The sequence below is a fragment of the Phoenix dactylifera genome, chromosome 3 (genome assembly GCF_009389715.1).
Source record: "Phoenix dactylifera cultivar Barhee BC4 chromosome 3, palm_55x_up_171113_PBpolish2nd_filt_p, whole genome shotgun sequence".
Taxonomy (NCBI): domain Eukaryota; kingdom Viridiplantae; phylum Streptophyta; class Magnoliopsida; order Arecales; family Arecaceae; genus Phoenix; species Phoenix dactylifera.
The window spans coordinates 6,511,248-6,523,357 of record NC_052394.1 but is presented as its reverse complement, the minus strand read 5'-3'; the positions used below and the strand labels follow the sequence as shown (position 1 = coordinate 6,523,357).

General features: G+C 38.6%; 1 protein-coding gene across 1 annotated transcript; it reads left to right on the top strand.

The window, feature by feature from the left end:
* The first annotated feature begins 8,757 nt into the window (after positions 1-8,757).
* Positions 8,758-11,421, top strand: LOC103701110 (WUSCHEL-related homeobox 6-like). Its single transcript, XM_008783083.3, has 3 exons — positions 8,758-9,467; positions 10,675-10,850; positions 11,088-11,421. Exons 1-3 carry the CDS (start codon positions 8,891-8,893, stop codon positions 11,103-11,105), a joined length of 771 nt encoding a protein of 256 aa, XP_008781305.1. The 5' UTR covers positions 8,758-8,890; the 3' UTR covers positions 11,106-11,421.
* Positions 11,422-12,110: the final 689 nt, after the last annotated feature.

Sequence of the window (12,110 nt, the reverse complement as noted above, 5' to 3'; positions counted from 1 at the left end):
TCGAAGGCCAAATTAAACGCATCAACTAATCATGGAATTGGTGTTATCTTATTATTCTTTTTGGAGAGTGTATACTTATCATTTAATATAAAATATTAGTTGCATGTTAGCCTCATACCATGCTTATTACTATATATCTTGAAGGGAAGAGTCATAATTTGGTATCATTTTTGCACATTACGACATACATGCTATTACAGTCCTTGGTTGAGTAATAGTTACGTTATCTTATACACCATGCCACGGCTTATAAGAATAACTTTTTCAGAATTTATCGTTATGGCTGTGCTCGGTGACGCTGGGAAACTTCCAACACTCTAATTTTCTGAACTAATTAATTATATTTTTTATTCAAACTAGATATTCATTTGCTTGTTGTAAGTTCTTAACCGGTTATGTATGTTGATGTGTCTTTTCAGTATCTAATATGCTCCAGTTACGTGTTTCTCCATTGGCTCTCGTGCGTTTTATAAACTAATTAATTTGTCCCACAAATATAGATTCTACACAAAAAAACAACAAATAAAAAAATAGAAATGAGAAGATTCAAAAGGCCTCTAACGAACAAAAAAGAAAGATGGACGAACCAACTTGGTATTTTTGACATTATCGTGACAAAGAAAAGATTCTGAATTTTTGTTACTTTGCATTTTGGAGCAAACTGAATCAAGTGACTAAGAAGTTTGGAACTTCCTATATATCATGTATATGTTGAAACCAGTATTTGTTTAGTTTTGCTGGACCTGTATAAGATGAAATTCTCATAGAGGAATTTCTTTGGATTACCAAAATCAATAAGATAAATAATTAGTTAGAAAAATGTCTCAAGATTTAGATGATTGCGGATGATTTGTTTAGGAGGAACCATATTGACTTGTTTTTTAGTATAAGCAGCTATGTTCATTAGTTCCTTGATTTTTTTAAAAAATAAAATGGCACCTTATTTGCTCACAAGTAATTAATAAAGTCCATTGTACAAACATATTGTATTCCTAACTCCCTTTAATTACATTTGATCAAAATACTATACATAGCAATAATTAGGTATCTTCCTAGTATTTAAAAATATTGAAAGAAGCATATATCATAAAGGCACTCACACAACATACAATATTACCTTAGCTGCTTCTAATTTTATGATTATATTTTTTTGGATTATTCTAATATCCCACTTATTTTTTTGGTAGAAAATAGTTTGTAGGTAGTGAGCTATACAATGGAGGGCATCCCTTCCCAAACTATTTTTACAATTATTTTCTTCTCTAATGTCATTATAGTTTTGTTTGCGTACTCTAATTCTTTTTTCTCTTAATCTACTGGCTGTTTTTCTATTGCAGAACTAGCTCTGCACATGAGAAAAACTAAATGTTTTCATCCACCATATGTCTTGGAATATCTTCAATCTTTGTGGTAGACTTCATAGAATTAATGTTATATAGAATTTGAACAAGATAGGAAATGATAATAACTAGGTATTTTCTTGTTACAGGTAGGCCATATGAAGTGCCTAAATAATAATAATTACACATTCTTACCAATAATTAAGGGTGTTGAAGTACGTATGTGGTTGGTCGATACCTCCCCCTCTCACAACTCCTAAGCTGCCTATCAATTTTCGAAAATTATTCCAGCAAAATAGTTTATTAAACATTTCGAACATTTCCAATTATCTACTACTTCTTTAATGTCACAAAAGCTAGTTTATGTACTTTGCATCTTTGCTCTCTTCACCATCACTCTTGTATGGAATTTCTAGGTAGTTTTACATATGAGCATGGTAGATGCTTAAATCACACTACGTGCCTCGCATGATTCCACTCCTTCGAAGAGCTTTCATGACTCACTCGGTAAACAACATTCGTTTCATTTAGTAGCTTGTCGTGAACATCTCCAACCTTACTTCGGCTCTATCACAAAAGTGAGCAAGCATACCTGTTTTCTTTAATCAATTGTTTATATATATCTTTACCATGAGCGTTGGTGTAAAACCTTCCCATCCTTGCGTCGGTGTTCCATGTTCTTTTTGGATGTCAGCGGGCTGTTCAGATGTAGGAGTATGCGGCAGTTTCCGCCGGTCTGCCACAGAGATGGTTGTCGATTGAGAACTTTCTGACCTTCCAACGGACTTCCTTCCGAAGGTCGGCCAGAGTAGAGCAGGAGATTAGGGCAGCTTATCTGACGTATCATTGCTGGCTAGATAGAAATGCTCGAATTTTCGAAGATAAAGGTACGCATGCACCTGAGGTTGGTGGTGGACCGAGCTCTTACTCATGCAGCGGAGATCCTGGATATGGTTGCTTCGTCGTTCCTTGGGCTGGCAAGGAAAATTTGGAGCTCTCATTCTGCTCTTGTAGCGTCCAGGACTATATTCGTATCCTCGGAGCCCCCACCTTCTGGCTTTCTCAATATGAACTTCGACGGTGGTGTCAGCGAAGTCGGAGGCAGCAGAGGCGCCGGATTTGTCACTAGAGATCAGGAGGCCAGACTTGTGGTGGCCGGGGGTCGTCGGATCTTCAAGCAGTCTGTAGTCGGGGCTGAGGTCAGAGCTGCATGGGAGGGTGTCTCCTACACAAGGCGAGTGCTAGGCGCGGACCACATTGTCTTTAAGGAGGATTCTACTATGGTGATCGAGTTGATTCAGGATTCAGGCGGTGCAGCCGGCAGAATGCAACTGATCCATGACATCCGTTGACTCTTGGGTAAGTACACCTTCTATCGGGCCAATCATGTCTAGAGAGAGGTGAACAGTACGGCTGACTGGGTGGCATCCTTTGTGGCTCAGCATTTCGGAGGTTTTATTTAGGATAACCACTTCTTGGTTCCGGTATCTTTGTATCCTCTTTGATTTTATGGGTTGAACCCACATCTATTGTGTGTGAGTCGCCGTACGTGCCAAAAAAAAAAAAAAACAAGTATGGGCAAAGCACGAGCAAGCAAGTGGCATGACACAGCATGCATGCATCTGTTGATCATGTTGTTCGAGCACTCATTTTTATAAATTTGTACAAACTTGCTGACGTACAAATCACATGCACGAAGAGAACATTAAAACTTTAGGATAGATAAGTTTAAAGACAACAAAAAAAGAAGAGTATATGTATGGTGGTTTGGCTTTGATTCTGCACCAACCGACCTAGCCGACCTCTGTCATGCCGGCTTACGAGCGAGGAGAATAAAGCAACTTACACTGAATGGAATATATGAGTCCTCAGTCCTCACATGCATCAAGGCTTAGGGGTTGGCCTTTGTCCATTTGTTTTCCGCACGTTCGAGACCCCCCAAAACCGAGACAGATCAAGTCCATGGAGACGAGAGGGTGGGCGGCAGAAGTGGCGACCGACCCTCCAAACAGCAGCAGGCCAGCAGCAGCAGCACACAGAGAGTGGGAGGCACAATTTTTTTTCTTCTTCTTGTTTCCATTTTTTTATAGCTTTAGAGAACAGTGCACCTCGGCTCCTTTAAGAGGGGGGGGAATGCACCGGACTTCCCCTTGGTTGGCCCCAGTCTTCACTTATTAGATTCTGCTCTATTTGCGGAGAAAAGATGGGGAACAAGAATATTTGTATCCATGATTTGTACTTGTACACCAGTTTAACAACAACAACCAAAAAAAAGAGTTAGAAATGAGAAAAAAGAAAACTCCTCCCTTTGTTTAATGATCTATCCATCTCCTAACTTTCAATTTTTTTGAGGTTATCTCTACAAGTACTTTGCTTTAAGGAATCCTAAGTACGTATCTTTTGGCGTGTTATATTTTTCTAAAGACAGAAAAGGTGGAAAGAGGAAGCATCATTGTCGATTCGTCATCTATTTCACTAAGAGGGGATGACGTAGGTCACAGTAGGAAGATGTCCGATAAATAGAGCCCGAGCCTCGTTTTGCTTCATCCATGAGCAACAAGGTCATGATAACCTTTGATATTCCACTTGTTAGATTTTAAATTTTTATGTTCCCTAGGTAAGGTGTCTTTTTTTAATGCATTATATCTTTCTAGAAACAAAAGGTCGAAAAGGGAAGCATATTCGTCAGACGGTCTAGATCGTGATTAGAAGGAATCCAATGGCCATAGTCAAAGCTTCATTATCTAATTTTGGGTTTCATTGATGAGCAATTCTGTCATATACCTTGGTTAATGTAAACGGAGACTTCAAGTATTCAGGGAAGAGAGAGAGAGAGAGAGAGAGAGTTTTCGGAATATTTTTTTTGGAGAAAGAATTGTAACAAATATTTTGCAGTAGTATACATTATTATAGACATCATATGCAAGATAGGTTACAAATTTTATTAAAAATGTTGTTGTTGCAGCTGCTGCTGACTGCCACTTAAAACAGCATATAGTTTAGGCAGACATGTCCGATTCGTATAGCTACTTGGCTTGATTAGCCTCCGACATGTAGCCAAAAGTTTGTTTCCTTAATAATGCCATCTCGGTCATACTTTATGAGCAAATATTATAACTAGGTTATCATAAGTTAGGAAAAAAAATATTCTTTTTTGAACAATTAATATACATATCAACTTTATATTTTTGGCCTGAGGCAGCACGAATATCCATCAATGACTTCAGGAGATGCACCAAGTAGATGGGAGCCTAAATGAGCAGTGTCACAAGATTAAAGTCAAGTGTAAAAATGCATACAATGCATGTATACAATCTTAGAGACTCTCAAAATGAAAGGAAACAGAAACAAGAAAAAAAAAATAGGGTACTAAAATGAACACATAACTATCAAGTGAGGTGACACTCAAAAGTTTGGCACATGGAGGGCCCATATACCAAAGGAATTAGGAATCTTTTCATATAAGAGTCTAATAAAGTATGGACTGTTGGCCATGCCTGTGATTGAAGACCTGCTGGGTTTGTTGTTGATTACATTCTCATCATAAATAGACCAAAGAAAAAACTAGAACCATAAAAGTACGACCAAACAGACAAATGTCACCCATCTGACTTTGTTGACTAAGCTTCTTCTACTGGCATAATAAATCATTAGCTCCTCCTCATGCCCTAGTTTCTAGGGTGCTGTTTGCGACTTAATAATTAAAGCAAGAGCCATGCAAGCCCAAATATTGGTAGTGCTTTTCTTGTGGACTAAAGCAAGAGTTAGGCAGGTTCCCACTATTTTGTTAAGAGAGTGGGTACATATTATGAAGGATCGGATTCCATCGGGCGGTTTGTCTTTTACTTGCCAAATATTTGGATCAGAATATAAACTGAGGTGGAATTATATATATTATTGCACAAATAACCCTCCTTCATGGTGAAGGAATTTAGGTCTCAATTCATCACCGCCAAATGCATGATTCTATAGATGGTGTTATTTTACTCCAAGGTAGAAGAGATCAACATCTCATGGTAACACTCAAAAGACCGGCAGAAATACTGTGGTTCCATTTGGACTTTAGTTGGTTAATTATATTTGTATGGGGCTAAGAATAACTCTTGCCATAGCGAAGAAGATGTGCAACTTTTTTTTTTTTTTCAACTGTTGGGTACTTGGATTGCTTAAGTTACATTATATTATTATTGTAATAACCTAAATTCTCATCAAAAAAAGACTAACCAAGAGATATTATTTAAAATTTTTTAGTCCTATATAAGTACCCAAGATCTACTTAGCACATAGCTAATGTAGAACTAAACACATGTTCATACGGATTCTTGATCACATACTCCTCCAGTTAAGCCTTGTCATTAATTCTCGCCAAGCTAAGAGTTCAAATCTATTTAAATCAAATCGCAAGTACTACAAATCCAATTATAAATACCATGATCAGCTCATATTCAGTCCAAATGGGTCATGCTATAATCTCTCCTAATTTACATAGCTCATAGGCTAGGTTCGCTCGATACCATTTATAATAACTCAAAATTTTATCAAAAAAAAAATCCAAAATATATTATTTGGATTTTTTGGTTTCGTATAAGTATCATAAATCTATCCAATGCATAGTTAATATGAAACTAAATATATACTTACATAAATTATTCTAATTATATTGAACGAAAACACCGACATCTCATGCTAACAATCAACCGTGAGAAACGCCACAGTCTCATTTGGATTTGAGCCATGATTCAACAACGTGACAATACGTTTTTAATAGTTAAGCTAGGAGGGTTCCTCACCGCCTATGTTATGGTAGAAACCCTATTTACCATGGGAGAACAGAGGGGGACATGCAAACATGGATGTCCATAAAGTGTGAAACAGCAGCCGTACATGGATTTATATTTCTTTATTCGATGAGTTTGCTGGCTTCACCTTCTCGGACCAATACTCAAAAACACTTTTGTCACAAACCTTCTCGGATTATTCAATTCAAAAACTATTAATACAAAATGAGTATAAAAAAATTAATTTGCAAAATTTTAATATTAGAATTTTGACCCAGTTTTCTTCCATCTCAATTCTAAAAAATCCAAAAAAAAAAAGTAGCACTGTACCATTCACTAATAATAACCGTACATAATAACCGTACGACCATATGAAAGAGGAAAAAATTGAATTAAAGATGTGCTCCCCATGCATGCTAGAGAGGGGCAGGATCTGATCCATGACTATCATGGAGTACATCGTCCTATCACTACTTCGATCACAAGACTGTGCAGACTAAGTTACCTGTTAAATAACAGTGGCAAAAAGAAAAAAAAAAGACCACTCAAAACACAAACCACGTACCTCTTTGGGTTAGATGCATATTGTTTATAAGTTTAAAATCAAGCTGAAAACAACACTGTTGAAAAATCAATAATTTTGAAGAATTAAACATGTGTCCAACTTGCATCTATATATATATATACATACATATACCTGTATATTTTCAAATTAATGGGACATTTTCAGATCATGCAACAATTATGTGTGCGTAATAGTGCATTCCATATCTTTCATGGTTGATGGAATGATACTAGTGGAAAATTAAGCCTTCTAAGCTGGCTCATCGCTTCGTTAGAAAATATTATAACAAATTAATAATAAATGCATCCATGCGTGCGTATATATATTATATGCAATATATAAACATAGAATTGCATGCCATGCATGCATGATATAATTACATTCTTCGAAAAACCTCAACATATCGAAACTGCTTAATTTCAATAATTCTTGAAACAAATGATGTTAGTTCTAATATGAACATACAATTTTTAGAAGTTTTAACCAACGAGAGACATTGACAAAGCTGTGTCATGTTAAAGAGAAACTACCGTGGCCCTTGGGCGGCCAAGGAAGGGGACAGGGGTCAGTCCCGGTAAAAAAAAACCAAGCCTCCGTAGTCTCCGCGTCGTCGGCTTGTGCTGTGAAAAAAGGGCAGAAGTAACCGATCTTTGGGCCAACCCTTGGCCTCCACCCTCTCTCCCTCTTTCCCCTCACCTTCTTCCAAGTTCCGACCCACCACCTTTCTTAAATATATATTATATGTGATGGTAGCCCTCCTTTTATTTTGTCCTTCTGGCCCTGCGTCCACACAACGTCAGCCCTACTAAATTAAGGGTGCGGTTCTTTGACTGCTTCTTGGATTGTTCCTCCCCTCCCTTTTGAAACCCGCCCTCCCTCTGCAGTGCAGAGGGGACCCAGCTCCCCATGCACCTCCCCTAACTTCACATGCCCCCGGGGGGTGCAAATCCAAACCCTACCTCCCTCTCCCTTTGTGGCCCTTCTCTTTCACATGCTGATGTGATCGAAAGAACCCCAACAAGATACCTGAGAAACCCATCAACCTTCCTAAGGTCAGGTTGGCCAAAAGTGGCCCCACATGTTCCCTTGCTCTTTCCTATTTCTTGGACCCCCCTTTTGGGGATAAGATGGATGTAGGTCGACCATGGAAGGAACTATTAGGGCATATGCTTGCATTGTATTGGATCTCAAGAACTTGACGGTAGTGCCTTTTTAGGGAAGTACACTTGAGGAGGGCTTCCCAACTGATCTATGGATGTGGGCTCATTGTATATAAACTCTAATTGCTATGTGACTACAGTGCATAACATTCCATCTAGTATAAGCTTGCTTATGCACAATTTTAGCATGCAGATATCCTACCAACTCAAAGGGGATAACACTAACACATGATCGAAAGCGATTTTCCCAAATACAAAACCTTTAAGATATTATTTCCAATTAGGCATCGATACTACGATGCATCAAAAAATTATGCATGAAGCTATGCATGACGAAGGTTTACATTTTAGCAAGCAAGTGCGAAATAGTGACAAATGACACCCAACTAGCACAATATTAAGATAACACTAGCAACTGGTTAATCCTAAATCAATCTAACTATTTATTTTTCTTTTTCATACTAACTTTAATTTGTGCAATTCATCACTAAAAATTGATCTTCCTTCTTATCTAATCCCAGTTACATGTATCTGCTATTTTTTACCATATAAATTTGCAGTGAGCGATGCAATTGACCGCCGGTTTAAATCAATACCACTAGCTGATGATCGATCTGTAAATTCACAAAAACTATCGTTATAATCTTAAATCCAATGAAGAATGGTAATGTCAATCCATGCATGACATTAAACGTGATTATCACCGATATGATTCCTAGTATGCCACAAACCTATTCTCACATTTACATGCATCAAAATTCTTGTTAATCAAGGGCATATTGGTAATCTACTTGTCCAAGCCAAGGATGTTTAAAATTCCCTTAATTTCATAACCCCACCAAGGGACATTCTTTCACACAGGGCTTATAAATACCTCAACACCCGCGTGTGTGCAAACACTGTCTTGGTGCGACTCTCTCCTCTTCCTTTTATTCATGTATATATGTAACTTCCCCTGCCCCAACCCCTCCCTTCACCTACACTCATCCCACTTGACTTTGGTCTCCTTCCTTTTCACCTCCTCTCCCTCTCCAGTCCCCCTCACCCATGGATGACCAGACCCCGGACAACAACAACAACAACAGCAGCAGCAGCAACAGCCCGGGCCGTGGCTCCACCCCGGCCTCCGAGCCGGTGCGTTCCCGGTGGACCCCGAAGCCGGAGCAGATCCTCATACTTGAATCCATCTTCAACAGTGGCATGGTGAACCCCCCCAAGGACGAGACAGTGAGGATCCGCAAGCTCCTCGAGAAATTCGGCGCGGTCGGCGACGCCAACGTGTTCTACTGGTTCCAGAACCGGCGGTCGAGGTCCCGCCGCCGCCAGCGACAGCTGCAGGCCGGGCTCGCCGCCGATCCGAGAGCCGCGGCCGGTGCCCACCAAGTCGGCGGTGCAATTATGTATGAACCCTGTTCGTCCACCTCCTCCAGCACATCGACTTCCAATTCTTCGAGTGGGGGCTTCTTTCCTTGCTCCTCTTCAGCTTCGTCTTCCTCCTCTAGTTTCATGGGGGATGACAGCGCCGACGATCTCTTCTCGATCTCTCGCCAAATGGGTTTCGCAGACAATACTCAAACTCCATTCATGTACTCTTCGGATGTCTCGCAGTTACACTATCAACCTGGTGAGCGCATGGCTAAGTGATGGCCCTTCGTCTTCTCTATAACCTCATCTTGATATTATATGAAGCCAGTACTAATTGCTTTGTGTCGTGAGACCTGGTTTGTTCGGGGTGGTGGTCTCTATAATTTGGGATGGAGGGAACTCAAGGAGGACCAAGTTCCCATGCTTCAATTCTCCAAAGAATCGGCTTGTTGCTTGAGGATAGATGTGCTCCCTTGCTGCCCGCATCCTTCTCCTCTATCCAAACTGAAACACCTTATGATTTCAGATTCTCTCCGCTCACAAACAAAGTTGATTGATTGATTGATTGATTGGAACTTTGTTTTCTAGTCAAGATTGTTACTTTTTGTTCATTTCTACCGGATCTGAAGTTAAAAATTCACCAAAAGTTTGGTCCGTTCATTTAGTTTTCTAATGCAATCAGTCCGATTGAAAAGCATGATAATAAATTATTTATCATCCGCACCAAATATGACTTCTTGTTCCCATCCTTGTTTTTCCATGTGAGTCCACTGTGGCGGCACATATATGAATTTTTCGTAGATCCTTGTCACTTAAAACCTTTTATTTATGGATCGAGGTCATTTTGATGTTCTCTAACCCGGCCAAAAGTATTGCTTTTCTTCTTTTTTTTGTGCCCCTTTTGCAACTTAATAAAAGCATCCGATTAGGAATTATAGAAAAGTTGGAAATAGTTGTCCAGATTTAGGTCATGCATGTAACTAATGATATAATTTTATGATATCTCCAGTACCAAATTTCTTTCATCGGTTAATAAATTCTAATTAATTTCCTCTTTTCTCTCTTCGATCACTTTGTGTTATTCGTGTCTCTACACAGTAGTAACCAAACTGATTTTTTCTGCTATTTTTTTTACTTTTTGTGAACCTAAATACAAGCAGAAGATTGATTGATTGGACGTGGAGGTTGATTTTGCCGTGGGAAAACAGTGGATATCTTTTTTCATATTCTTTTTAGGCTAAAAGTAAAAAAACTTCTTCAAAGCATACCGATGTCATTTTCTCTGTGCTTGCCTGCGGAACTTTCTTCCACATCCATTAATGAAATACTCAAATTTCGAACTAATGAGTGACTCATGCATGATGAACATAAAAACTATAAAGAATTTTTAGCAGTATATGTCAGAGAAATACTTTCATCGGTTAAGTGCCATCCTGGATCAATTAACATCGAATTCATGGATGCAGGGATTATCACCGTATTCATCAATGGAGTCCCTTCAGAGGTTCCAAGGGGCCCAATAGACCTGAGAGCCATGTTTGGCCAAGATGTGATGCTCGTCAATTCTTCTGGAGACCTTCTTCCTGTCAATGAGTATGGAATTCTAATGCAGAGCTTGCAGATGGGCGAAAGTTATTTCCTGGTGAGCTGGTCCACCGATTCATTAAGTAATGATTTGCTACTAAAATAGAAAATAATCACTGAGTTTATTTGCCTAAAATTACTATGATAAATCTGAGTACTATGAACCCCACCTCTTCCCTTTCCTTTCTCTTCCTTCGCTCTCTCTGAGCATGGTCGTTATGGCAGCCAAAAAATTCTACGGCTATCTTGGAATTCCAAAAATCATCTGAGCTGAGGTTGTTTTGCTTGCAAACAGGTTTCAAGGCCTACCTAGTCTGAGTTCAGTTGGATGAATAAAAGGATGGTGGTCCTCGGCAACTCAATTAACAATATAAGATGGTGCAGTTTTAATGTCACAAGAAAGCGAGCTTGCGTGCTTGCTTGCTTGCTTGCTTGCTTGCTGCTATTGCATTGCTCCTGTTACAAGCTGTTCCCTAAACCATTGTGTTATCACATGTCAATCCTGCTTTGGCTTGAGATGCTGTAATTTTCCACTTGTTAAACCATGATATTCGGGTGCCCGAACTTATTCTAGACTGGAATATTGTATCAGTATTATAAGCAAATTAATTTTTTAATGCTCTTGAATTTGCTTGGTTTTCCTTTTCATGTTAAATTTTTCTTCTTCTTCTTTTTCCCCTTTTGTGGAGTGATGCTGCTCCTTAAAAAATATAGCCCTCAGAGTTAAGTTGCTTAGATATCAGAAGTTGGAGATAACTTGAAAAGAAAATCGTAAAATGATAGTAAAAGAATGTATGCTCTTACCTTTTTGCTTGATTCTTTTGGATAGCCAAAACCTAAACACTAAATTAGCACTTGCTATGCAATAGAAGATTATTATTTACTGTTGTTGTTGTTTGGTGCCAAGCCCCGGGTTGTCCACAACTTACTAAAATTGAATTGATCTTTGTTGCCTAATCAATTGATTCCAAAAACTTGAACTGAGAAAAAAATCAATAATATATCAGGTTTAACAAATTTCATCCGTCAATAATGAAAGCTTCGTGTTTGCATGCCAGAGGACATTATAGTTAGATGGTATTCTTTAATTTAAGTACTTTTTAATTTAGAGGCATAATTTTTTGTAGTTGTCATACTCCGAATCCATCATGTGAGTCGACTATATAACATGGCCGCATAAATCCTAGAGCGATGCCTTAAAGATTATACGAGGCCTATAAAATGAACAAAGTCTCCAATTACTACAAAAATTTAAATCAACAGTTAATAGCCAAATAATCCAACTAAATAAATCCATCATAATCAAATAGTTAAACTT

What these genes read in the sequence shown, in the direction of transcription:
- LOC103701110 (XM_008783083.3), top strand. Translation starts at nt 8,891, where the DNA reads ATGGATGACCAGACCCCGGACAACAACAACAACAACAGCAGCAGCAGC. An exon ending in GCAGTTACACTATCAACCTG is followed by an intron (nt 9,468 to 10,674) that starts GTGAGCGCATGG and finishes TCATGGATGCAG; the next exon opens with GGATTATCACCGTATTCATC.